The sequence below is a fragment of the Dermacentor variabilis genome, chromosome 10 (assembly GCF_050947875.1).
Source record: "Dermacentor variabilis isolate Ectoservices chromosome 10, ASM5094787v1, whole genome shotgun sequence".
NCBI classification, from domain to species: Eukaryota; Metazoa; Arthropoda; class Arachnida; order Ixodida; family Ixodidae; genus Dermacentor; species Dermacentor variabilis.
Window position 1 is genome coordinate 66178437 of NC_134577.1, and position 27259 is coordinate 66205695.

Genomic DNA, 27259 nt, shown 5'->3' on the forward strand with positions numbered 1-27259 from the left:
TAAAAACTCGAAAATAGATCGGGACCTATACCTACGGCGTCCAGTATGAGTGTCAGCTCGTACAAATCACCCTCATGCCATTCAGCCTTGCACGCCAAGGGTTGACCCATTCAAATTTTAATTTCATTAGAACCATTGCTGAATGGAAAAGACTCGACGCCAGCGCGTTCACAGGGTGCTAGTTAGCCGAAATGTTTCAGCAGAGGCTTGAAATGCTTTTTGCGTAAATGTGTTTAAAATGTTCCCCCGCTCTGCAACAGCCCGTAATGGTTTAACTGTATTGGAAAGAAGTAAAGATTTGTATTATAAGAGTGTTGCAAGTCAATGCCGGACAAGACTAATTCCTAGCCAATCCAGAACAACATGGTGACCTACAACGAGGTGGCATTTGATCCTGTTATGCAAAAAAAGGGTGAGGCGTTCAGACAGAACACAAGATAAGTGAACAACACAATCATGTTGTCCACTTCTCTTCTTTTGTCGTGTTGTCCACTTCTCTTGTGTCCTGTCTGCACGCCTCACCCTTTTTTTGCATAATGAGTACTTACCAACTGGCTCAGCTTTCTGTCGTTCTAAAATTTGATCCTGCTAGAGCAGAACTCTAGCGAGTTCACTTCTGATTATGTTGTTAAGATCTGTTCAACAACTAAAATGAACATATTTCCTTTTTTATGCATTGCATTTTGTAACGTTTAAACCGCTGGCGGCGAGGCTACACACTCGACCAGCAAAGTGCGCTGCGTGAACGCACTGCGGCCGGAGCGCACTCTTCGGCAGGTGACGCTCCACTTGCGACGTTCTGATTTGGCAAAGTGCGCTTAAATCGAGTGACTCTCCGTAAGTGCACCTGCCCGCTTGGCAGGGGTATGACATCAGTCGTCTTCAGGGGTATAACTTCAGTATAACTTTGTCGTTCAGTTCATGGTGATGATGGCAATGATTTATTAGCGTCCCCTTTGAAATGGGACCGCCGACAAATAGTCACCTAGCCTGCTTGAGACAATCAGGTGTGCATACATGCTTCATTTTAGTATTTTCGCATACATGTATTTTTTTTTTCATTTCCTTTTCAAAACTTCTCTACTTATGGCGTTCATTTCATAGACGCCGTCTAGCGAGCGTTTTTTGCGAATGTTTCGAGCCCTAATTATTGGAGGGGAGAAAAAATTCGCTGTCCAGTTCATGCCGCCAGGGCACGAGTGTCACTGCCAAAGGAGACCGGCCGTCTCTCCCGCGGCCTTCAGTAGCATTCCCAACTGGTGTTCCTTCCCTGCTTTCTCTCACACTGGAGACGAGCGAGGTACAGCGGCGTCTAGCCTCGCCTCCTTCTTTCAAAGTGGAGCTTTCCTGGCCTCTTCCTCCGACTCCTTCACTGCTGCTGCTGCTGTTGCTGCTGCTGTCTTGCACGCCGCGTTGAGGGGGTGATTGAGAGCTGACAGCAAGGGTCCGGGAGACGAGATAGGCGGCGTCGACGACGTTTCCCTAGAGCGGGGCCACAATGCTTTCGGAAGCGCCCTGGGGGACGCAACAATGCCCTCTGGTCGCCGTAATTAGACCATGGTAGAGTGTAGAGGTGCGACTGAACGAGGACGAAGAAACATAGACAGAGCGCTTCGTCTGTGTATGTGTTCTTTCTTCGTCCTCGTTCAGTCGAGCTTCTACACTCTACCATGGATTCTAACCAACTAGCCCGCCAACGTGTAACCACGTAATTAGGCGTGACCCCTCGAAAAAGAATTGCAGGAGCTGCCACGCTTGCCTTTGTGCTCAAGCGCTACAGCAGCGACAGTCGAGGGAGGAGGCAGGGAGAACGCTATAGAGGGAGTAGAGAGGCAGGGAACGGGTACAACAGGATCCCGTACCGACACGCTCGGAAAAGGGTGATTAACCTTATCCCTCTCCGCTCGTGGCATTTCACTTAATATGACACGGGAGAAAGCAAATGCGTCGTCAGAAAGCATTGCTCATTTGGGCTCTCTTCAGTAAAAAAATGAGTGAATGAATGACACGTAGCTGTCTGGTATGTGTACTGCGGGGACAAACACCAAGGGAACAGGCAAAGTAACGTATAACATCGCATCACGACTGTCGCTCACTTTCAACGTCACCGGCAAATACCATCAATGATTCCCACTGTGCGTGGGATCTGCATATATTTTATTTCCTATTTGCTGCGCGGCACATTTACATCGACGACGTTGCGCCTTCCACGTTGAATTAGTCATAGTAAGTGACGTACATAGCACAACGAAAAGGCATTTGTGCGTGTGACTATCTGGCTCGGAGCACGGCCTCCTCAAAGAGGCTGGGCGCCGTTTCGTTTGAAATTTTACCAGTATTCGCGAGAGCTCGCAGTGCTCTAAAACTTCGCAGACACGATCGCCAGTGCTTGTAGCATACGCGACTCTTGTTTAAAGAGGCCAAATTTCTTGAGTTCAAGTTACATTTGGAGTTTACGATTCTGGCTTGAAATAAAGGTAAGTCCCGCCTTGATCAGAGGCTTTGTCATCTAAGAATGACGCATAGGTGAAACGTTGACAGCGACCCAACGAAGCAAATCCCGCGCCTGCCCCCCACGTGATGTCATTAATTCTGAACTTGAAATGAAGCATGAGCTACTTGTAGACGAATAGCTGCCTTTAGTTTTGTGGTCCACTACGACAATGACGGTAATGAAACAAGAAAAACGATACACAACCAGGTTCACCTAGACAGCCGTGCTCATTGAACGAGGTAAGGGTGACACTACTGCATCACCGCACGTTTTTATTGACATGCAAACATGGCTAGTCTGAACAAACATTAGCTTTACCTAAATCGAGAAAAAAGTGCTCGTGCAGGCTGCATCAAGACAAGGCATTCTCGGACAATGACGGAAAGTTATTGAGCAGAAGTTATCTGCCTTAGCGCCTTATCTGTCTTGCCCATTCGCTCAGGAACTGTTGCCACTGCAACATCAGCGCTCCCCTGTAAAGTTGCATATTTGTTTGCGAGCTCCAGCTTGAATTCGTCTGCTTTTACGCTTACTGCGTGCAGTTGTCCTGTTTCTTCTTGTCTAACTTTACTCTGTCTTCAAATTGAGAGAAATCCTACCTCCCTAACCTATGGTCCTTAAGCTTTACCTTAACTATAACACCTCTACTTCCTGCAGCATGCTGGGATCGGCAGAGTATGAAATCTATTTCAGTTCTTGTTTCTCCATTAGGGCTTTTCCTGGTCCACTTCCTGTCACGGCTCTTACTGAACAAATTATTCGTTATTCGGAGCCTATTCATTCCCGCGAATTCTACCAACATGTGTACTCTAGTATTCTTATAGAATTGAGACGCCGTAGTTGCCCATTGCTTGATCCTTCTATGCGTTTTCTATAGAGGCCAATATTGCGATTGAATGTTCCTCTGTACATAAAACACATAGGACCGACAAAACCCTTGTCTGCATGGTATTGTGCTACCTTGTAACATTTCAATGGACTTATTGAACATTGCCATTCTGGCAGTATTCAACCTCTTCATCGCCTATCTCCGCTTACTACAATATTTCAATGTGGACGCTTCTCGGAAATGAACTGCGCACACACACACGCTCTCTCTCTCTCTCTCTCTCTCTCTCTCGTGCCGTTTGCTCCCACGAAGAATTAGCGCTTAAATACGTTTGTTCATCGTCGGTTCTTGTGACTTAGTAGCGTATTTCAGTTCAGCATGTTCGGAAGGTTTTCCCACAGTCTCCATGTAAGCTTACTTGTACACTGAGTGATCTCTGCGAATGTATTGCTGCTCGCCCTTTTCGTAGGTTTCGTGGGCCTTTTTTGGTTCCTCTCTGAAATGGGGCCGCTGCTTTCAATGTATGTCTTAGCCCTGTAGCGAAAGATTCAATTTATGGGGTTTTACGTGTCAAAACCACCACATGAACGCGATGAACGCCGTAGTGGGGGACTCGCGATTAATTTTGGCCGCCTGGGGTTCTCCAACGTGCACCCAATGCATAGTACACGGGCGTTTTTGCATTGCATCTCCTTCGAGATGCGGCCGCTGCAGCCGGAATTCGATTCCGTGCCCTCGGGTTACATGGTACCAAACGTGGTGGTAGTGGGCACCATGTAATGAACAATTACCTTTCCGGCGCAAGCAAGGTTGGCGCAGCTCCACCTTTATTTTTGGCCACGGAGGCTACATTTACATAAAAGGAAAAAAAATAACGAAATAAATGTTTTGGATTAGAGCTTCATTTGTATAGTAATTAATAATTTGGCTGAACTACCCGCAACTGAAAAGTCGCTCACTCGTATCAAAAACTCTATACTGTAGGCTACATGCGGTAAGTTTACAATGCTTAAACCGGTATTTCGAGATACCAAACTCGGGCCAACGTCTATAATACGACGTTGGGAATTACGGGTTAATAACGGTTTCCCATTATTTGAGTTAATTTTGTTTATTGTTTTGTGCAGCCAAGCGACCCAAACAAGAATGACGAAAAAGAGAAGCCTGGTAGTAGCCCCACATCGCGCTCCGAGGTCACCGCCTGGCTGGTTGTCCCAGTCCTCGGCTGTGTCATTCTGAACGTCCGACATCGCTGCCTTGCGTACCTTTAGGAAGTCGCCGGACAGACGCGGGTCACCACCGTGCTGCCGGTTTTGTTTCGAAGAAGCTGTCGTAGATTTTGTGGCCACGAGTTGGCGCCCCCGTACACGTATCGATCGTAGTCCTGACAATTACAGGACAGCTATATGCGCACAGAGCGTCTGGAAGCTTGTTTTTTTACAGGACTGCATCTCTTGTGCACTGTTTGAACTACTGATACTTTTTCGAACGATATATCCTCGGCGCTGTGCAGTTGGTGCTCGCACGCGCACGTTTCTCGTTGCTGCTGTTGTAATATTAAAAGTTTGGAATTCCGGCGTCCTCTTCATTGTCTGCTATTCGAACACGTGAAACTTGTAGCAAAGTTTGACAGGGCTTTACGGAAGAATAAGAATGGGTTGGAGCGCAAACGACCGACATTGTCAGATCCCGACTGGAAGCTTAACTGCTTCTTTGAAAGTACGTACAATCAGTGCATTCTACCGGTGCTAACATATGGGGCACTAACTTGGAGACTGACAAAGAAGCTCGAAAACAAGGACCGCGCAAAGAGCGATGGAAGGAAGAATGATAGGCGTAACGCTAAGGAGACGGGAAGAGAGCGGTGCGGATCAGAGAGCAAACTGGTGTATAGCCGATATTCCAATTGACATTAGGAGGAAAGAATGGAACTGGACAGGTCATGTAATGCGTAAGTTAGATAAGCGGTGGACCATTAGGTTACAGAACGGGCGCTAAGGGAAGTCCAGTCGAAGACTGCGGAAGAGTAAGTGGGGTGACGAAAATTAGGGAATTCGCAGGCGCTAGGTGATATCGAATGGCGCAGGGCACGGGTAATCGGAGATCGCAGGGAGAGGCCTTCATCCTACAGTGGAGATAAAATAGGCCGATGATTATGATGATGATCGCGAGGCGATCGAGCAGCAAAATCTTGATTTGAGCAACAAAATTGACAAGCCGAAGCTTTAGCTCGAGGGTGATTCTGGATTTGTTGTTCAGAAGCACGTTGAACGCGGAAATGCGTTTGAGACAACCGTTGGACGAATTTGAATGAAATCCGTTGCAATTTACAGGAGTAAGGTGAATTATGCAGAAATTTGGGCAGTTAAAAAGGATGTAAATGCGCCAAATTATTAAATCCGTAACTCCATACGCACAAGAAACGGATGCCTCAGTTCTGCAAACAGTTTCTATTTTATTGCGTAGGTGCTGTTGACAGGACTGAATCGTCATTTATTACTGACTTGGGAGTTTTACTGATTTGCAGTCCTGTCTTAAGGACCGGCTGTTTAAATAGACGGACAATATAGAGGCCCCACCATCACGACGAAACATGGCTGAACAGGTGAACCCCACAGTCTTTCCTCGAAAACGTACTCTTTCCGTGGGCGCGTCGCAGCCTCTTCCCTCACCTCTTTGCTTATCTTTCGTTACGAAGTGCGAAGATAAGTGCGGATATAATGAAGCAGCCACAGCTGCTTCGTTATATCCGTTCCTGCGTTTTATCCACTATTGCATGTATTGCATATGAATCCCTGTGGATTTCAAGGGGTAGTTTCACTTCATTAAATCCTGTTTCGTTATAGCATGTTTTGACTTGGAGCGTCGTCACCCGCTACGGCAGCTCGGCGTCTATGATGTGGCGCTGCTGAGCTAATACAGGTCGCGGGTGCGACCCCGGCCGCGGCGCCGGCCGCGTTTCTATGAGGCAGGAAGGCGAAAATGTTGGTGTGCCTCACATTCGATGCGCTTTAAAGAAGCCAAGGTCAACAAAATCAATCCGGAGTCCCCCCACTATGCACTCTTACGACTTGCATCAGACGGAAAAAGGGAAAAGACAAACGCGGTGGAAGTTCAGGTTTCATTATGTATTTTAATTGCTCGCGCTTGCGCAATAGATTAAGAAATTAACTTTCTCCGTGTTCTTTTTGTCTTGTTAGTTTTCCCGTCTTGTGCAACTAGTAGGTGCTAAAAAAAATCGCGCTCTCTAGGCCGTTAAAATGTTCTGCTCCCGGCTATGGCGCACATCATAATCAAATAGTGGTTTCGGAACGTAAAATCGCATATTTTTTTATTTTTTATACCAATAACGCCATATTTGGTTAAGTACCGCCTGGAAACATTCCGCGAAGGCAATGCTTAGTACGACAGATGGTGTTACATGCCTGAAATTCCTAGAAATTTGAATAGCTTCGAATGTGGACACTCCGCAAGCGAAAGTGTCATACGCGAACAAGAAGTCTTGAAAGACAAGACTTGTTGACAAGACGAGACAAGACGCGCAATTTAATTGCCTATGGCGGCAAAACGTGAATTTTTATTTACGAATGCCTAACAGATGGCGTTTTAAAGGCCATCTGTGCCTCGATGTCCTCCTCGCCCGCCACTCGAGGAGGACATCGAGGCACTCTAACGTAAGTGGCTCTTGCCTCCTGAAGCGTCGTCCTGCAATGCTATCATTGTGACTGCGACGTTAGAACCAGTAACTGAAAATACAACTAATCCTAGTTAATTAGCGAATAACCTGCGACGCGTAGTTGACCGTATAGTGTCCGCAGTGCTGAAAGAAGAAATAGTGCAGAAAACATCATCCCATTGACAATTTCGTGTGCGTATGTGTTTAAAACAATTATTTCCATCGAAATAGATCACGCGGTGTTGCCTGTTTCTTGGGGTTTCGGGTATCCGTAGGCATAGTGTTAGAGGGGTACCTGGCGCTGCCATTGTTCCTCCACGATGGGAAAAACGGGAAGTGCATGCATTTGTCTTTATCTTCGTGCTTGTGGATTCAGACGTTCTTGCGGCTTTGTTCATTGCGCTTTTTATGTCTTCGTTGTCGTAAATTGCAGAGCAACCTACACTTTTCGACGTGGAGAAGACGTTGCGAACACGCACAACCGCTGCTAATTGCAACGGTTCAGGTTGTCGAGGAGGCCAAATCGAAACGCGGCAAGCGTCTCAAGGCTTGCCCACGACAAGTTCATAAGGGCGCTCTAGGTCGCCCGTCGATACGTGCGTCCGTGGCGTAATGGTTTCAATACCGGGCCTCTGTGCTAGTGGAAGTGCTGTGTTTGAATCCTGCCGTCGGACAACTTTCGCATTGGTTGCGCAGTACACTGTTGTAAATGAAGAGTTTACGAAGCCGCCGGAAGGACGGGGTTTATAGGCAAATCCATGCACTTCCCATAATTACCATGCTGGCTGAACGGTCGTCCATTGCAGCTCCCGTAGTCACTAGCGCCACAGTTCCCTCTGGTGATTACTGCATGAAACTGTGTCTGTAGGGGCGAGCAATGCTATGGCGGCTGCGGGTGAAGGTGTTTTTTTTTTTCTCCCTGTATATGGGGAAAGGGAGGGAGAGTGGGGAGCGGGTGATGACTAGGTGCAACAACGGGTTGTTTGGCAGTGCATGTAGAAGCGACTACATTGCAAAAAAGCAAAGAGACAAAAGTCGGAGACTCGCGAGTGTTACCCGACGAATTAGAAATACGCCGGATCTTTCTTTCTTTCGTATTTTTTTATAAGCTGCAGTAAAAACATCTGACAAAAGAAAGAAAGTGATGACGCAGTGGCAATAGCATTCTGCGGCTGAGCATGAAGTCGAGTGCTCGATTTCCAACCGCGGCGGTCGCATTTCCATAAGACGGAGTTGGAAACGCAACAAGGCTCGTTAACTTTATATTTGCGCGCGTTAAGGAACATCACGAGGTCAAAATTTATCAGATAAACACCGCACCATGTGACGTTTATCGTTGCCCCCAGTGCTAAACTCCCGGTTAAATCTCGTCCACGAATCGAATCCACTTTGAAGCGCAGGGACGAATAAAAGGGGCCAACACAAGCGCGTTATTTGTCAATTTGTTTCCACGTTGTAGTCTCATTAATGAGGCGGGGTGGCCTGAGGATGACGCGATAAATGAGGACGACTCGATTGTTACGATTACGGCGGTCCTCGTCAGCGTAATCGAAGGGGCTGACGGGACGGATAAAACGTAACCACTCTCGAGCTCACCAGGCCCCGTCTGAAATTTTGACCGCCAGGGCCTCCTTTTGCGTGCATCCAACGCACGGTATACACGGGCAGGTTTTTTTCGTTTCGCCCTCATCGAAATGTGGCGACGCCGCGACCGGGATTCGCTCCCGCGACCTCGCGCTAAGCAGGGCGATGCCACAGCCACTAAGCTACACCGCGGCGGATGCGAGCTATATATATACCTTCGCTGCCAAACACGGATACACTCTCGCCATGCCTCGACTGTAGCGTCCGCCAAGGGAAATTCCTTCCCTGCGTCCCTTCATACAGCATCCGATTGGCCCCGTCACTTGCACGTGACCAGCCCCGCCTTCTTTTCCTATTCCTGACCCCCCACCACCAGCATGGCGTAAACTGAGCGGCGGCTCTGCTCGCTTTCTGCATCGAATTGACACGTGACCGAAGTCACGTGTCATAATCGGTGACGGCGCAGGGCAATGCACCTTGCGCAGAGGCCTTTAAGCGTGGAACCTTGAACCTCCAGCAGGAAGCGGGCATCCCTGTAGGCGAAGGGCGGAAGGAATCAGTTTGAAGGTTGAGCTGTTTGAAGGAATCAGTTTGAAGGTTGAGCGCCGACCTTGAGGATCAGCAACGGCTGATTGCGAGGGCCCATGACGCAGCCCGAGCTCAAGACATTCTGGAGTGACGACGCCTCTCCAAAGCTTCACTTAATAAATATGTTTATTCGCTCCTCCCAGATCCACTCTTTACATTTTCTTTCTCCTTATATATTAGTCTTTTCTGTGTATACGTGCTTCACGGGCATATGTAATTTCGGCGTCATTGATACGACTGAAGGCTCATTTATCGATTTCCCTTGTCAATATTTTTTTTTCTTAGTGACGACTGTTAATTGTCACAGTTCGGCGTGAATTCACACAATTCTACAATGCCTGATCAGATTGCTCGACACAGCTATCTGCTGGCACCTGTGTCGGTGTTCTCTAAGCTTGTCACAGAGACAACGTCCGGTTGGGCCCACGCATATACCTAGAGTGCATTCTACCGAAATAATTTTTCAAGTTGGTTGTTTATTAGAGGAGATGGGCATACAATTTTAACTGTCCCGTTACCATGCCCCCGAGAGGCGAGCTTCTCGCCTAACGGCGAAACTCTCTTCCTTTTCCTCGACTAGCGTCGGCCAGCGCCAGTCCTACCCTGGCTCCTCCTACACCAAATCCCCGAGACCACGTCATCAACGTCAAAAGCCAGGCCAATTTTTTTTCCTGGCTTTTTTATTTCTGTGGGGTGTAAGGAGCAGCGACCTTCTAGTAGCGGCATTAATTCGCGTCCCTCTCATTAGGCGAGTTGCCGAAGTCGCGTGCCGTATAGTCGGCGACGTTGCAAGCAGTACGAGGCTGTGTGTGTCATGCTTGACCCCCACTGGAAGTGAGGCTCTTTCTAGAGAAAGGGCTGGCAGCATATTTTTTTTAAGTTTCGGTCAATATCACGCATCGCTTTAGTTTTTCGCAGACAGAGTAGCCAGTGCCTGGTCTATGCACCGTCCATGTCTTTTCTCAGGGTGCAAACCTGGTGAGGCGCCCTTTACACGAGAACCTTGAGGTAATCCACCTCGGTGAGCAAAACTGATCCGTTGGCCATTACGTGAGCCGCGTTCACATAAATGCGACAGTGGCGTATCGCATTTCTTAGCGCATCGCGGCAACACCAGGCGACCGCGCTTACACGTGGTGCATGGATCTATCCCCCCGCTCTTTTTTTCGTTCGAAAAAACCGCGCGTGTTGACAAACCCGTGTCAGTGTGCCATCTCCTGGCACATTACCACGGTTTACATGGACGCGAAGCGCCCGAAATGCGATGCGATGCGCCACTGTCCCGCTCGGGCACACCCGGCTACGGTTAACTGCTGTCGCGGATTCACAACAGATAGGAATCCAGCGGCGACTTAGCCATAAATGCGCGACAAATGCGTTTGCAGTGTGGGGTACCTCAAGACTTCAACCCCGTTCACCGCATTGTAAGTGTCGTTCAGGAGCTCGCTGGAAACACGTCCCGCCTCTTCGAGGAGCGAAGCGCAACTGACGGTGGCGGTCCGGACCAGAGACGCACCGTCAGCTGCGCTTCGCCTACCACGTGACCAGCTTTCCCCACTTCACGTACGCTGTATTTTTTTTCCTTCTCACTTGGACGCGCCTACTCCTCTCACGCATTGCAAAAAATGATGACAAGGAAAGAGGAATGGCCGGGACAAGCAGGTGAAGGCTCTTCAAGAAAACAAAATGCCGAGCATTCTGCGGAGACCGTTGATCGCATTTGATGCGGCATCAACCATCGTTGTTCGCACGCTGGCGAGTGGGATCCCTGCCGGACGGGCCCCTGTAGTGAGCGGCTAGTTCACAGCCTCGTTCAGGCGATGGCCGCTGACTACGATGACTCCGATCGCGACCACCATCGTCCACACGGACAGGCCGCCACAGGGGCCGGCTGCGGCCGACTTCGAGTCTTTCTTTTTGTCTTTGTCCTCCGCGGTCGGCGCGTGGCTGTCTTTTGCCTGCGCAGAGATAAGCAGAAAGTGTTGGTGAATGAAATGGTTCCTATGCGTCAGCGACAACCTGAGCATAAAAGGCAACTCGAAACACGACGTGCATAAATCGGAAGAAAAGTTATTCACCCGTAGGCACGCGCACGACTGCGTTAAGAACATTTAGTACAATGCAACGTATCGCAAATGCTTGATATATACACTGTTACTTCATGTCACCGAAACAAAGGAACAAGCAAAACAGTGAAATTTTGTCTGCTTGACACTGGCTTTGCTACTCACCCATCCAGAACGCTATTACAGTGTGCATGCAAAAAACGTTATCGTCAGCCTCAAGCTCACGAAGGACAACCGGGGAAACGCACGAGTACAGTGTTTGTACCCACGCAGAGAGAATTTGGGCATCATTCTGGCTGAGAGAAAACTTTGCTTCGAGAGACGGTTAGGTAACGCGTAGAGCAGCGGCGAAGGAACTCGTCTTCGCCGAGTTTGAACAGCTATTCGTACAGCTGAACTCATACCATGCCCCGCAGTCTGCGCAGTCTGGGTCCCATTGCTTTACTGGATTGCCGAGATCATTCTGCGGTGTCGCGGAAGCTCCACACAGCATGGCTAGCGCTGTAGCGGACGAGTCTTGCAAGCTGATTTCGCCGCTGTGGTGGCCACACGATGAACATTACGTTCTCGCAACCAGCTTCCAGTTCTACGACGCATTCCCTTACCACATGCGTGGTCGTCTCTTTTGGTGCAGTGTGTGCATTTATCATTACGTACCATACCACAGTGTTCAAGCCTGTCTCTTGTAGGTAGAATGCCCCACTGTTGTTGCCAATGAAGATCCTTCCCTTGAGAGGGCAAATCAGGTGAAAGCACGGCTGTATACGTTTGCGTAGTAGCTGTCCCTGGAGGTATACAGCCGTCTCGGACAACATTTCACAAAACCGTGAGGTATCGCACGTCACTGTCATTTGTTAGTTGTGCCAGCTGGCTTTATAAGCGCGCAGCCGCTGCGCAATGCGGTTGCCCCTGTCGGAAGCAAGTTGCCTGTACTTCGCGGCATTAGCGTTCGAGGGCAATGACCCAGCCAATAAAGGATCAGCGGCCTATACTTGATTGCTCATTGTCATCAAGTAGGTCACGCGTACTCTTAGTGCAAACGGCCTACTGTTCGGCAAGCTTCATCCTCCGCTGGCTTTTGGCAGACGCAGGAGTTGCTGCGCTACGTATTGTGACTTGTTTAGCCAGAACTATGAGAATATTGAAGTTGGTTCACTATTCCTACTGATGGTGACGGCCGGAAAGCTGCCCTTGCAGCAAACAGAGTTTACGGCACAATGCGGTCTTAATGACGAAAGCCCTTTCCGCTAGCGGTAGTGCAGACGTAGTCACTTCTCCCCGCTAGTCTCTAATAGAACTGACAATGTCTCGCCACGTGCGAAGTAGATACGCCACCCACCTATAGGTTCGCTTATTTCCGTTAAGTCGACAGTTCTTACGGTTATTTTAACGCGACAGCGTTAAGAAGCTCGTGTCGCAGAAAAGCCGATGTCGTCGGCGTCGGCGGCGTTGGTCCTGAGCGAAAAATCCCGGAAGGCAATTCATAAATTAAAACAACTTGCAAGAAGGGCTGGGTGGGAATCGAACCAGAGTCTCCGGAGTGTGAGACGGAGACGCTACCACTCAGCCACGAGTTCGATAATTTAAAGCGGGACAAAAGCGCGTCTAGTGAATGCAGTGTCGCCTTAGAAACGTGCCGTAGAAAGTTAAACTGCGGTGTATATCGGTAATTATGAGCATGTAAATTACAGAAGTCGCAGTTACACGAGTAGCGATGTACGTTTCCGCTATATTTCTTCTGCGCACACGCAGAGCCATCTTGCGGCAAACAGAGAAGACCCCCTCCTCGCAATGCACGGCGCTGCCCCGACACGTGGCGCGCCACTCGCCCCATGATCGCGTCCGCCTTCATGGCGCGTCGCGGCCCGGCTGTCCTTGCCGATCACGACGTTTAGCTCGCGTAGATCGTTTTGAGTGGGCGGTGCGAACGGGGTGCGATGACGCTATCGCCTTCCACTCTTGAAGGCGAAGTTTAAGCGTCCTCCGCTTCCCGGCAACTGCAGCGTATGTAACAGTAATGTTTACCGGGCAACGCTCGCGGCGAACGCTATGCACGAAGGCGGGCTTTCTGGTCGAAGCCCGGCCTCTAGCATGGGCCGCGATGCGGCGGAGGCGAGCGCCATCTGGAAGTCTTTCAAGGAAGCGGGCGCGCCGCTCCGTGGACTCTGAGATACGTACGTGCCGGCGTGCGCAAATGGCCGACCCCGTCTCCGGTCTTTGCATTGTAGAAACGCTATTGGGGTTTTTCGCGCAAGAGAATTATGCGATCTCGTGCATTCAATGTGCAACCCGAGAGCTATCGTGTCTGTAGGTTGTGTGTAAGTCGTAGTTTACGATTTTTCCACGTATTTTAGCTTCAGAAATTCAGTTTGTTCAGTGAATTCATTGCGTAAAATGAACGGACTGGATATGTGTGGTGCGAAAACATTTTTGCCGTAACGACGTCTGACGCAGCACGCCGCACGCGGAACGCTGCCGCCAACACCAGGTTTTCTGCGACACGGGCTCCTTAGTGCTATCGCCTTAGAATTATTAAAAATGCGAGACTATAGAATCTGTACAATAAATAAACTTCATTCAGTTAACGTTATCGATAAAAGATTTCAGAGGCTCGTTTCACGTTATAATTGATGCTCTAGGTGAAAAAGGAAAGGCTTTTGTTCGACAGTAGAATTTTCATTTCAATTCCAACAAAATGTTTAGCGCATTTTATGTACGTTTACGGGCAATATATGGAGCTCTGGAGCGATTTAAACTGAGGGACAACTGTGTTGTGCGGTGCATAGCGTCTGTAGACCTCACAACCTTGGCCAGGCGGAGCTACTGCCCCTCTTGAGAGCGCCTCCAATGTTTAAAAAAACGAAGCGGGACCTCCCAGTACGGGAACTGTCCAGGATACGCGTGGCATTATATGGCGGTTATCGCTGTACGGAATGTGTTTTGCGTGTTAATGATGTTCGTTAATGATGAAAGGGAGGCGTATGCTGATGCAGTATGCGTTATTTAGATATATATGTATGTACGCATGAGGAGTACGAGCCGAGAGATGTAGTACATATATACACTGCCCAGCATAGCTTTGCCCCGGTTTAACACGTTTATTTGTTTAAATACCTTAAGGGCCCGAGGCCATTACAAAGGGAGTGAAACGCCTGTTGAGGTGCCCTCTTTGAGAGACAGTTACGGCACTGCACTTCTCTCTTCCTTTCTTCTAAAAATCACTACACACACTACACAGTGAAACGCTTGAGAAACAAATGTATATAACACAGAAATGCGGCAACACAGAAAACAAGAGCAAACAACAGTTAACTATGTCGCAGCGAAATGCAGATTATTGAAAATAAACAAGGCCTTCAATAGTAGATTTAAACAAGTCAGCGTCGGTAATTGCGGCAATTGAGGTGGGAGGCGGTTCCAGTGGTTACTTGTCTTGCCCTTAACGTCATTGGAACGCCAATGTATTACCTCGGACACATTGAATATCTCCATTGTCTAACGGCATAGCGCAAGGGCGCAAGGACGCAGGCCCTCCGCGTGGTCCGGGTTCGTTAATGAACTAATTGAGTGCCTCAAAGTAAAATACGTAAAGAAAGCATTAAGTACGACCTAAACACGACCTACAGACGTGAAAGCGTCGGTGTGTAATTTGAATGTACCAGAAAACATAATTCTGTTGCGCGGAAACTCAAACACAAACCCTTTTTCCCAGCGGCGTGCCCCACTCGGTTCCTTGCAGCAACAGCATCGCGCTCGGCGCCGCTAAACCGCAAGAAAGCCGCGGTCGCCGGGAAGCGTGACAAGCAGTCAGGGATCTTAGAAATCTATCGCCTCCTACTCTTAACGATGCTTAAGAGCCCTCTGATATTCTTGTTTTTGTTTTTATTATGGTTCCCCCCTCCCCCCCGGTTGTCCATTTACACTTTCAAGTACCCTCTATGGTGGCGCCCTCCCTGTAAGATGGCGCTATCAGCAACAACGCTGGGAGCACGATCTTCCGGCGCTTCGCCTAACTACAGTGCCTCTAGACATGTTTTTTGTGTTCCGCAGCGCTCTTGTAGAGAAGCAAATACACTTAAAATGGCGTCTTCACGGTTACGTCGCTCCTGAAAATGTACACCAAACCGCGAACTAGAATGCACTTGGGGACTGTAATAATAGCTTCATGTTTGTCTGGTTGCGCTCTGCCCCACCAGGTGGCGCGACCAACCAGGCTGCTGGCGTTTACGCTCCCAATAGCCTGGTAATTCGCAAACAGTAAGAAGTTTGTGGATAAGCTAAAGCTCTCTAATAGCAAGCGTGTACATACCGGCTCGAAGTCGTATGCGGCTGTTGTGCTGTTGTAGTAGGTCGTGGCATTATAGATGCCCCGTGCCCTGCGAGAAAAAAAAAAGAAAGAAAACGTGGTGGAAGAAGGACGCAATCCGTGTTTATATACAGAAATTCGGAAATCAAGTGCACGCGCGAAGGCAAGGCCCTTCCTTTAGCTGACGTCGATAAAGGCAGTGCACTGTGTCGACACTTCTGCGATTATAATGTGCGCGGAAGCCGAGCCTGCTGCTTGCCATTTTTACAGGCGTCTTCAAAGGACGCCGTTCAACTGTAGCGCTGTGAATGGAAAACTCCGAAATCGTCTGTAGCCGACAGAAGAAAAACCGCGAGAACCATTTTCTGCCGAGGCCTTCCACGCAACGCCTGGTGTTCTCGCTACGTAGCGTTGAGTGGATGAGATGGAATGTCACTTCGATTTGGCTGCACTTTCTTCCCGAATTTTGGGAGGCGTGGCAGTGCTTGCGTCCTCGATTCGACGACGCAGCGCCCGCCAGGTGCCTGAATCGCGTCCTTTGATGGCAATTCGTGCCCAAACCAGTTCAGAAAGAGGCCGAGGTTCTCTTGCATTCGCTGTAATTTAGGAGTGCGGTGTCGAGCAACGTCCCTGCCTAGCGGACCACGTGACACAGCGCGAGGTGTGCGTGCTTACCTGTTTTCAGATATTGGTTCAATTATTTCTCAATGCCCAGAAGCCCAGAAATTCAACTAAAGATAAAGTTGTTGAATAAAAACTGTATTTTTTATTCACAACTTTTCTCTAAGCAGAAAGCCTGCTATGTGGAATGTCAAATTCGAAGAAAAATGTATTCAAGGAGTGCAAAAAATATATTTCATTTAGTTCAGTAAAAAAAAAGCGATATAGCAACGAGAACGTGAGAGAAGTTTCATCGCACTAGTAGAATAGTTGTCATAAAGATGTTCCTTAACCATGGTAACGAAACTGTTTTATTTATGTTTGTATAATTTCTTATTCCTAGATATCTTTGACTTAATTTCTCTATGGGAGAACTAGAGACTAGTTATAATATGTCTGCAAGTTTTTAAGCGTTTATACCATGCAAAAGTTGAAATGTTAGCTAAAAAAACCTTAAAATCATAAATTTCGGTACCGTCCCCTTAAAAGCAACAGCTTTTGTTGACTCTTCGTCCCCAATTAGGGTTAGCCAGTTTGTGGCCCTTCACAGACAACTTGGGTTCTGGGGCACTGGTTGCCACTATCTGCCACTATTTGCCTCTAGGCACCAAATAAAGGTACCAGCGAACATGATTATGTAACGCTGGTAGGCTGACCAAGTATGCCCACCTCTGTTCTACGCAAGGAAAACGAAAAGAACCTCCTACATCGCTCCTGTGCTACATCGTTCCGCGCACAGGTCTAAACCACGCCGATCTATTAAAGGATTCATAGAGTTTCTCACTATAACACCTAGAGGGTAATCTGGCGCCACCGTCTATGGGAGTTTCTTAAGGGGGCACCGTGCCGTCATGGGAATGACGGTATATGTGTCTGTGAGGCTCGTGTTGGCTGGTGTTGTAAGAGGCTTCGTCTAAAACGTGGATATGGCTACGCAAATAACGCGTTCTCAAAGTAAAATCTTCATAAAATGTTTCCATTCACGCATATTACATCTTTACTCACCCACATTGCATGATCAAGCGAAGAAAAGCAAGAACAGACGACTAACTGTTTCAAAGCGAGCGCGAACCTTGTCGTCTGTCTTCCAACTTTAGCGGCCCGCTGATACTTTTTACGTAACATGTAGTCGTACACACAATAACAAGTTCTCATAGTTAAATAAAACATGTTTTCGCGTAATAATAAAGCTAAAACAGATTTTCACGTGCTGTTTTAGTAGAAAGTGAATCATTGTGACAGACGGAACGGTACTTGCCAAGCTCGTCTTCAAGGTGTCCTGTCTCTACGAGAACGATGCCAATCCGAAGTCACAATATACCAGCATTCCCCTGCATACCACAGCGCAGCAGCGCCAGATTTCCCTCTAGGTAATATAGTGAGAAACTCTATGAAAGGATTGGCGAAATATGTTTACCGGATTCCTTGACTATCTTTTTCCATTAGGGCACTCGGAATCTGCCAGTGGACGTGTGACTGTTCTAGCCAATCCTACAGTTTGGGCATGTTCTACAACAATTCGAGTTAAACCTCGCCAAACCAAACCAGATTAAAGCAGTCCTCACATAGGAACAAATGGATATGATCAATAAGCAAAGGTTAGCATATCTAGGAAATGACACGGAAATATATATATATATATATATATATATATATGAAGCGATTTCTTGTATTTCGGCCAGGGTCCGGTTCATCAGATTGCAATGCATGACATAAGTGCAGTTAATATACGTAACCGGATGAAGCTATGTTTGCATGAACAACGAAGAAAATGGACGAACAAAATAAACAGGTGGCATTTGTAAACACGTCATTTCAAACTACAAAGCACAAAATAAAATGAACTTCGAAATGCAATCGCTAGGTGAAAACAGAAAACGACATCAAATAGGTGCTATGTTAGCAAGCAAAAACAAAAAAATAATGAAAACAAGGAGTAGTGATGCGCTAGCAAAAGGGAAACGTGTGACGAGCTACGAAGACAGGCAACTCAATTTTCCTACACTTTCATTTAGACCAGACGCGAAGGTATTAAACATATAGGTCAGAAAGCATTCGCGGGCTTCTCTATCACAAAATTATGGTACAGTATGTACATATATATAGTGATCATGTCAACGCTACTTCATAACATGAAGAAATGATTAAAGGGAAAATCAGACATCCACCCGTTCGTAGCAATTGCTACAAAGGAAACCCATACGGGTTCCTCGAAAGAAAGGCCTCAGTTGAAGAAAAATTCGTCCTGGTCCGGGACTCGAACCCGGGACCACCGCCTTTCCGGGGCAGCCGCTCTACCATCTGCGCTAACCAGGCGGCTAGCAGAAGGCAGGGCGAAGTCGAATCTGTCGACAACACGAAGCAAAGGCAAGAGTTTGACGTAGCAGTTCTGCGGAAACGCAGAACTACTACGGGTTTCCGCAGAACTACTGCGGCTTTCCGCAGAACTATGTCAAACTCGTAACATGAAGTGCCGAGGGATGCTTACAAAAATAAACCGAACGTTGACTCCACCTGGATTTTTTTTTTAAAGGGTATATTAGACCACATACTGTGGGCACTGTACACAGTATTACTGCAGATAGGCTATTTTAATATGCGCAGGCGTTAACTCAGTGTTTAGATTTATATTAGCATGTGCCTGTTGGGTTCCTTCATTCTTTGTATTTATTTTAAGTGTGCTTTGCTTTGCATTGTAATGCCGTAAGTGTCGTTACCATTCTTTCTTTCTTTTACTTATGCCCCTGCCCTCTGTTATGCACAATGTACCTTGAAGGTATAATAAATAAATAAATAAATAAATAAATAAATAAATAAATAAATAATATTTCGTGTGACACCAAAATCGTGGCATAATCGCCAAATGTGCTGCCTGGTTGCCAGTTAGCATTTTTTACCTAGTGCGCGCGTAATGCGACTGCGGTATCGACTCCGGGCAGTGGGCAATTCAGTTTGGATTTGGCGGGAAAAAAAAATGTCGGGAAGAGCACTAGTTTCCAGATTTACTGTCCCAGAAAAATCGATCGACGGCGAAGTACATCACTGCTCCGCGCAGTTTTTTTCTGTCCCGCGCAAGGCGTCCAAGAAGCACGTCGTAAGAAAGGCGAGAAGTGCAAACACATTTCGTTCCAAGCTCGGATACGAATACCTGGACAATTGCACGGTCGCTGCTCGTGCGCTGACCCTCCCTGTTTCAGCGGTCACAAGGTGTGCACTTTGGTCGACACCTCAAGACCGCTGGTGAAATTGTAATTAGCTCTGTAATTTATCGGCCCTTGTCACACAATTGCCGTGCAGCTCCTGTGAGTGTACGCCAATAGAAGCAATGATTGTCCGATTTTCTGGCTCCTTGGTTCGAGGGGTTCGCTGCTGAAACAGCCAGAATATTCTTGGAATGCGAGGAAAGTGCCGTCGGCTGCTGTTCTGGGCTAGGTAATGAGCGTCGTTAAGTTTCATGCCGTTGGCTTGAATGTTGAGCCTTGAACTGGCCCGTTGCAATGGCTCATACCCGGAATCAGCGCCATCTAGTCCAGCGAGACGAAACACATCAGGAATGGCTCAACCCCGGCCCATAAGCATGTAAAGATGCAATGGCTGAATATAAATGAAGAAACGAAAGAAAAAGAACGAAGGAAAGAAAGAACGAAAGAAATGAAGAAAGACGGAAAGAAAGAGATGACGAAAGAAAGAACTTATAGATAGTGCATTAGGTGCCCACATGTGTTCTTGAGGAGGTCGACCTACAGCGCCGATACGTTTACTACCCACTGTGGCTGGTTATGTCTTGCGTGAAGTCTGACCATCTCCTCGCGCATAACTTATTGCATTATCACGTGTCACATAGTGTTCACGTGTTACACATGTTCTCAAGAACCAAGTGAATTGGAAATATCAAGGTATTTTGTCATAGATTGAAGAAATAATACTTTTTTTTTCTTCCACCCTTTCCAGCAGGCGTGTTGAGTGAAGCCCATCAAACCATGACGTCAGTTACGATACGTTTACTATACTTACTCAAACATGACCATGCCCTTATAATCAGGCTTAGCCATCCACTTGACTTGGATTTGAGTCGCAGCAGCGGGCGGTTCCATGTTCACTACAGAGCCCTGCACAGAAAACGAGCGAGGTCCACGCTTATGAGGTTTTTATGCATCCCACAGTACTGTCTTGGCGACTGTACTCGTCACGAAATTTCAAACTTACTTTCTGAACGGTTTGCAAAGAAGGAGGGAATGGTGAGCCCACTCAACCATTTGGATAAAATAGAAAAGCGTCACAGCAACGAAAGGGACAACACAAGCTATCAAGCCTAGTCACTTAGCAAAAAGGCCGAGGTATGGCTAGGAGTACAAGCACCTCAACAAAGGCGCGATGATCGTACCTGTAAAGTTCTGGAACTTAGGAGCGCGTTTGTTCACTTGGGTTATTCACCACTTGTATCGATGAGCCTGGTGGCCGACGCTACACTGTAAACTGACACCCTCAAGCCTGCATAAAGGCGTAAATTGGCCTATAGTTCCCCTACCCTACACTCTTAAAAAAGTTGCACCCTTAGAGGCTTGTCTTGTCCCACAACAATACTCTTTGAAATTTCACACCCTTTAGGACTCATCTCGTCCCACAACAGCACTCTAAAAAAAGTTTACACCCTTTGGGGCTTATCTTGTCCCCAAACAATAATCGTCATCTGCCTTGCTTGCGTTTCCTCTCTTGAAGACACGGCGCTAGCTACTTTCCTGTCGAGAATGCTGCGTCAAGCTGATAACGCGCAAGCCGTTCGTGACTAGGAAGTACCGGGCTCGCAGCTTTAAAGAAAGGGAATCACTGTACACTCTAAAGAGAGTGTAAAGCGTACTATAGATACTGAAGGGGTCAGCTGCGATGGAATTTAAGGCCACGTAATAAGCATACTGTCAAACAGCGTGGATATGTAACGCAGCCAGCGCGCAAAATCTTTGTTTCAAATACGAGCGAGCCACGCGCGACAGCCCAGTGGTTAACGCGTAGCGCTGTTGAGCTCGTGGTCGTGGGTTCGATCGCGACCGTCGCGGCCGCATTTAGATGAAGAACGCTGAAGAACCTCAGGTGATCGGTAATTGATCCGGAGTGTCCCCGGCACGTCTGATTATTAGATTGCGGTTTTGGCGCTTAAAACGCCACAATTTGATACTGTCGCGACACGATAATCAAAGAAGACAAAGTGAGACGCGGTGAGGATAAAAACGAAACGACGAGGGACTCTCCTGCCGTTGCCGCCCCGTCTAGCGATTGCTACTGCGTCTCTCGAAGAAATAAACAGCAGCGTAACAGTATATGGGGCAGGCTTCACGAGTATCGCAACCAACAACGGAAACAAATGCACCGAGCATCGCCGGACTTTGCCCGTTCCCACCGGAAAATGTGCCGCGACGCAGACGCTCGGGCGTCAACACCAGTCGATCACTCATCACCTCGGGACAGAGCCACGCCACCTCCGGCGGGAAAGATGGGAGATGTGGACTACCGGCCGACCCGCGCAACAAACGGATGAGCGGGCACAAGCAGGACTTTCGTAAGACCAGCTTACGAACGTCGCATTCTAGAAGGCGACCAAGAGCGGACGTGAGTTTCGTTCTCGTACGGCGTGTTAGCACTGCGCCGTGCCTGTTAACACGACGCCTGCCAACCAAGTTTGTACGGTCAATCACCGGCGTTTCCTTGGCCCTGTATTATGCGACGAACACGTCGCATCCCAGAAGCGCGTTCTGGCCAGGAAGCTTAAAGAACGCCTCTCAGACCGTTGACCGGAGTCTGACGCCGCCAGCTGCTTCTCACACGCTCACCATCGCCACGGTGTTGTTCCATGTCCCATCCTCCGGAAAACAGGCCACAGGGGCCGAAGGGCGGGGAAGTCGCTGAAAGCTCGCTACCGAAAGGTATGCCTCCTCACGTTTCTATGTTAAAGAACAACGTTTCATAGATAGTGTTCCTACGATGACGTTGATCGACACTGCTGCGACTGTTTCGGTGATGAGCCTCAATTTAAGAAGAGCGGCAAAGTAAAGTTTCGACGGAACAAGCGGCAACGTTTTTTGTGGAATGAGGGTTGAATGATTGTGCTCCGTTGATTTGTGTACCGCGGACGTGTGCTCGGACAGTTCGCACTTTACTAGCGAATTTGCAATTATTCCTAATTGTACGGTCGGTTGGAAATTATTCCAAAGCGTGAATCGTCCCCACGTCCCGGGGAAAGGGGGGGGGGCAGATCCAATATTACAGAAACCATGTCGGGTATCGGCATCGGAGCGCGAGATCGTTGGTGAGCAAATCCACGAAATCCTCAAAAGAAATTTCTTTTATTCTGGAAGTGGGCAGTTCATGGGCTGTTTCTGTAATACTCGTCAAAAAGAAAAAACGCAGCTAACGGTCGTCTAAATTCAGTAACTAAAGAGGATATTTACCCGCTACCGCGATTTGATGATGCCATCAAGTCTCCTATTCCTACTCCTATTCGACCTCTTGCAGGTTAGAATAACCTCATTGTGATGCATTAGATATTAGCTTACACATGCCCAAATGAAGCTTCTGTAGGTGTTGGCGGGTGGAAAATTGTTGTGCAGTAGAATCACAGCTATAGTGAGTCGCGATGCCAGAGTGACATGCTTTGTCAAGAACGGCTAGGCCAGACTTGCTGCACGTAATCCACTTTAGGAGCTGAAGTGAATGAGCGTATCGTGTGGGCAGCGCAAAACGACCTCCGAGTTTAAAAAAAAAGAAAGAACGCAATTATATTCACGCCAGGAAGAAATGCCCTGCTGGGTGCAGCCAGCGAACTTTCCCGCGGTAGGCATGACCTCCCGGTTTTCCAAAAATCGTTTCTGCAATGCGATCCACCTTTTTTGACAAGCTAGTTATGGCCATCTCTCAAGGAGAGGGAATAAGAGAGAACGACACCCGCGGCCGATAACTTACCTTGTGCATGTTGGCGCACATCATCTCCTTAGCTGCAGTTTTGGAAGCCTCCTGGACTGCAAATTCTCCCATCGCAATAGCTCCTGCGCTGTCCACGGGCGTTATTACGAATACCTTGGCTTCTCCCAGCATGAGGGTGACTGCGTGAACAAGACTTGTTTTTCTGTGGGCCGCTACCGCGTGGGATCAGAGCATCTGAGCAGCAATATCTTTTCCTGTGGGAGGGGGGGGGGGGATGCTCTTATCTAAATGCATGATAACGAAATAATCGTTTATCTCGGCAATCCCTTCACCGAAGGTTAGTTGCACGAAAAAAAAAAAGAGCAGTAATTTAAAGCCTAGTGACCGTAGAAAGCGGGACCTTGATTTAGGTCGTCACTATCTTAACAAAAATGCCTCGAAATTGCGAAATTTCGACAAAAGAAGGAGAAGCTATCACATTTGCAACTCTCTCTGTAAACTGGTCAATGAAAAGCGACGTCGCCATTCTATACACTGTAGCTGATACTGCATCTAAAGAGGGCAACATAGATATATTACACATCGCTGTAAATATACGGATATTATATGAGGAGGACTTTGGCAAAACACATGTGAACATTGTAACGAATTCACGTAAGCTTTAAGTTCATATAAAAAAAATCGTTCCGTATCGCGCGTTCTTTTGTGCTAAAATATGGTTGTTTCCTGCTAAAATTACTAGAGGCAACTTTGGCGCTGCGATACTTCGGCCATCACGGGAATAATGTTTAGTACGTGGATTCACGCGATTTCAGACGTTCTTGTGGTGTTTTTTTACTATGCTTTGCTTCGCCTTATCGGCGAGGATTTCGCAGCAATCCCATTTTTCTAAACGCAAGAGGCAATAAAGCTTTAAAAATATGGCTAACCGAGAGAGTTGGGGATTGTGGTTCATTGTTAGGAAAAGAGAGGAATGAACCGTTATATGGCGTGCGCTCGCTTGGTGGTTTCGATATGTCGGGCGATTTTATTTTAATGCTAATAGAATTTAAAAAAAAACTCCCTTGACGTTTAGCGATAAGTCTACCTACTGAGTCGAAATACGAAACTTTATGCAAGTGCTTACCCTGATGGTAAACGCACGGAATTGACTAATTAGGAACATTTTAATACTTTTCAACTAATTACTTTGCCGCTGATCCTGCGCCGTGCGCGAAGCCGGTAACTTCGAAAGGCGCGTACACTTGGAACTAACCTTAAATCTAGCGCCCCGTTTGAGATAAACCGCAGTCAAACGTGCCTTAAAAATTCACTGTGGCGCTTTCGTGACAAAACGTTTCTTTTATGCACGGATGCTCAAAGGTTGCTGGAAAGCCAGTTCATCGCGTCACAGATTCTTTCAACGCACATCTCTAAACTGGCATGATCCTCAGAATTTGTTCCAAGTGGATATGACTTCGAAAGACACAGGCTAAAATTCACAAGTTGCAATATATGTGGCGCAAGGCAATTAAAAGCTAATCTACAGTATTTCCTAATTATTCAGGTAATTTTTCTTTTTGGTGCCTATAATCGGGCTCTTTTATATTATGTCTGCCTCTGGGAGTAATCTAGCTTAGTGAATTTGAATTTCGCGACACTCCACGAGTGATATTTACAAATTCTGCTAACGACGAAACGCAACACCCCGTACGCCAGCTACTAGTAAAATATTTTATGTCCGCAGCGAGGGCTCGTCCTTCGTTCTCCTGACGTCTTTGCGTGTTCGCGCTTTTTCGAACAACGAATGCGTTAATTCTGCCCACAGGCAGACTGACTGCTAATTGTCTCTTAGAACGCAATAACGTGTTGAAATTTACATAACCGCCTGCAATGACGCAATGCCGTTGAAAGCCAAGGGCCAGGCTTCGACCAAATCCACGTATACTAAGCGTCTTTCCCGTGCTGCCCGAACCGCCTTGCTTACAGTTCCTGCGCATGCGCACTGTAGAGCCGAAAAAATCATTCCGTCCCGTGACACGTCACCGAAAATCTCTTGTGGTTAGGGCCATCCTACTCTCCGGACAAACTTCTTGAAGTATGACTACTTGTTCTGCTTAAACCTGTGGTATGCTCTTCTAAATGTGTCGCAAGATTGTTATTTTTTTTTGCTTGCGCTGTTGGCATGACAAGTCGTATCTCGCACTAATTAGTTTCCACTGTTATTTTTTGAACTGCTAAGTTGTGAACAAGGTTTATCACTTTTACAGAAAATAAAAGGACAGCTACCGCTCATATATATATATATATATATATATATATATATATATATATATATATATATATATATATATATATCGTTCAAACTAAATGTGCTGTAGGTTTGGTGCGCACGCGGTTTAAAAGTAAGAACACATGCGTATTTCGTGGTATGTTCTTCTATGTGGGCTGTAGTGGCGAGAAAAACTTATCGTAGCGTGCTCAGCGTTATCTTTGGAATACAATGTAGCCTACGGCACTGGTAAAACACTCAACAAGGCCAAAGCGCACTCCTCTTCAAAATCCGCTATGTAAGGGTCCGCTGGTCAGGGGACTTCAACTCGGCGTCGACTCTGGTGCAAGCTCCTTCGCACGGTAACGCATTTTTTTTTTAGTGTCCCGCCAAAGTGATAAAACACGCTTGAGCACGTCAAAACTATCCAATCTCTCGAATGGCTGTACGGTATGTTGTAACCTGTTGGAGGCCTGATCGAAACTTGTTTAGAAATCTGCAGCGTGCCTCGTCGGTATGTACTACTCCTACCATGGGTCGGATGGCTTTAACGCCAACCGAATTTTGTTATTTAATTTACACTGCCGTGGAACATACATCGGTCTGGTCGACTATAATGCGCTCACGAGGTAGCGTTACACGTTACATCTCAATGGCGCATAGCGAGCCTCTCACCCTCTGCGCTACGTTTGTCAGTCGACACGGCGGTCACTTTGAAAGTACTGCCCATTGTCGGTTTAACCGTTGCATGGATGGCTGCTGGCATTTTCCTGCAGTCAGTGAACTTCAGATCGTTCGCCCTTACGCTACAGGCCAGCACAGTCAGCAGGAACAGTCCACGTAGCTCCATCCTGCTGGCTCCAAAGTCTCTGCACATCGCAGGCAGCGAGGAAAAGGTGACAAGTGAGCTGTTAAAAACGTTTTTCTTTTTTTTTTCATGGACTATGTGTTTACGCGCCAGCGTAACTTGCCGGTAGGCGCAATCGGCGGATGTATGTTCGAATCCCCGAAGGAAGCAGAGGAGGAACGCGCCTGGAGGGGAAGAGAATCTCGCGCTGAGCATGCTAGGGATAGAATGCCTCCATGTCCTCCTCACCCGCCGCTCCCTACGGATCGGCCGGTGAGGGGAACATCGAGGCATTCTAGCTAGGTAGCATGCATGCAAGCGTTCAGTGCATGTAGGCTCCCTAGAGCGTGCGGCAAAAAGCAGACTAGAGGAAAGGCTAGGTGGCGTTGAGCGAAGGGCGGAAGGAGAAAGGAGGCGAAGCGTCGCGGAGGAGGAAGGTAGGCGGAGGCGCGCTGGGTTGACTTCCTCTGGCAGTTGCTTCACCTTTTGTTTGCGATGCAGACGTACCGCATTCGTCTCGTGACAACATCGTCCTCGCGCGTTGTACGCTGTGTGTGCGAGTGAAAGCGTGCGACTGTGGGCCGACAACGGCGGCTCAATTTCGCTTGCGCAAGGGAGGAAAGCGGAGGGAAGCGTGCCGTATTCCCACTGGGGCGGAGGGGAGGGCTGCTGCTCCGGCGGCTGCTGCGTATGGCGCAGCGGCGCGAGTCCTGTCGTGAACACGATCGGCGATGAGGACAGTGTAGGCCTCTGGCACGCCGGGGGCTGATGGCTTCGTGCGTGCTGTAGCTCCCATACATACGTCAACAGCGTTCAAAAAGTGAAACGTCACGGTAACGTATTTTCTTGTCACTTCTTTTTCGGATGATCTTCAGGAATCGTAGAAGACGTCGGCACTCTCGCCTACAAATAGGTGTCGAGCCCTCACGCGTAGCGCTCATGCTTACAACTGCTTGTACTCGGCCAACCTGCTAGCACACGGCAGGGGAGGCATTCTGTAAGAGTTCCACCTAGTGGGCACGTCCCTTTCCTCTGCTGCTGTG

The 27259-nt window shown here is 47.8% G+C and overlaps 2 protein-coding genes across 4 annotated transcripts in view; one reads left to right on the forward strand and one right to left on the reverse strand.

The window, feature by feature from the left end:
* LOC142560668 (uncharacterized) overlaps window positions 1-4900 on the forward strand; it is an 80276-nt gene extending 75376 nt beyond the window's left edge. For all 3 annotated transcript variants that reach the window (XM_075672916.1, XM_075672917.1, XM_075672918.1), the window contains one exon: window positions 4451-4900. In XM_075672916.1, coding sequence (XP_075529031.1) covers window positions 4451-4594 — 144 coding nt within the window. In that variant the 3' untranslated portion in view covers window positions 4595-4900. The remainder of the gene's footprint in view (window positions 1-4450) is intronic.
* A 5979-nt stretch (window positions 4901-10879) lies between these two features.
* LOC142559594 (uncharacterized) lies at window positions 10880-23292 on the reverse strand. Its single transcript, XM_075671177.1, has 4 exons — window positions 23158-23292; window positions 20218-20312; window positions 15547-15613; window positions 10880-11129 (listed from the first exon to the last, which is right to left on the reverse strand). The coding sequence occupies exons 1-4, from the start codon at window positions 23287-23289 to the stop codon at window positions 10968-10970; spliced, it is 456 nt and encodes a 151-aa protein (XP_075527292.1). The 5' UTR covers window positions 23290-23292; the 3' UTR covers window positions 10880-10967.
* Window positions 23293-27259: the final 3967 nt, after the last annotated feature.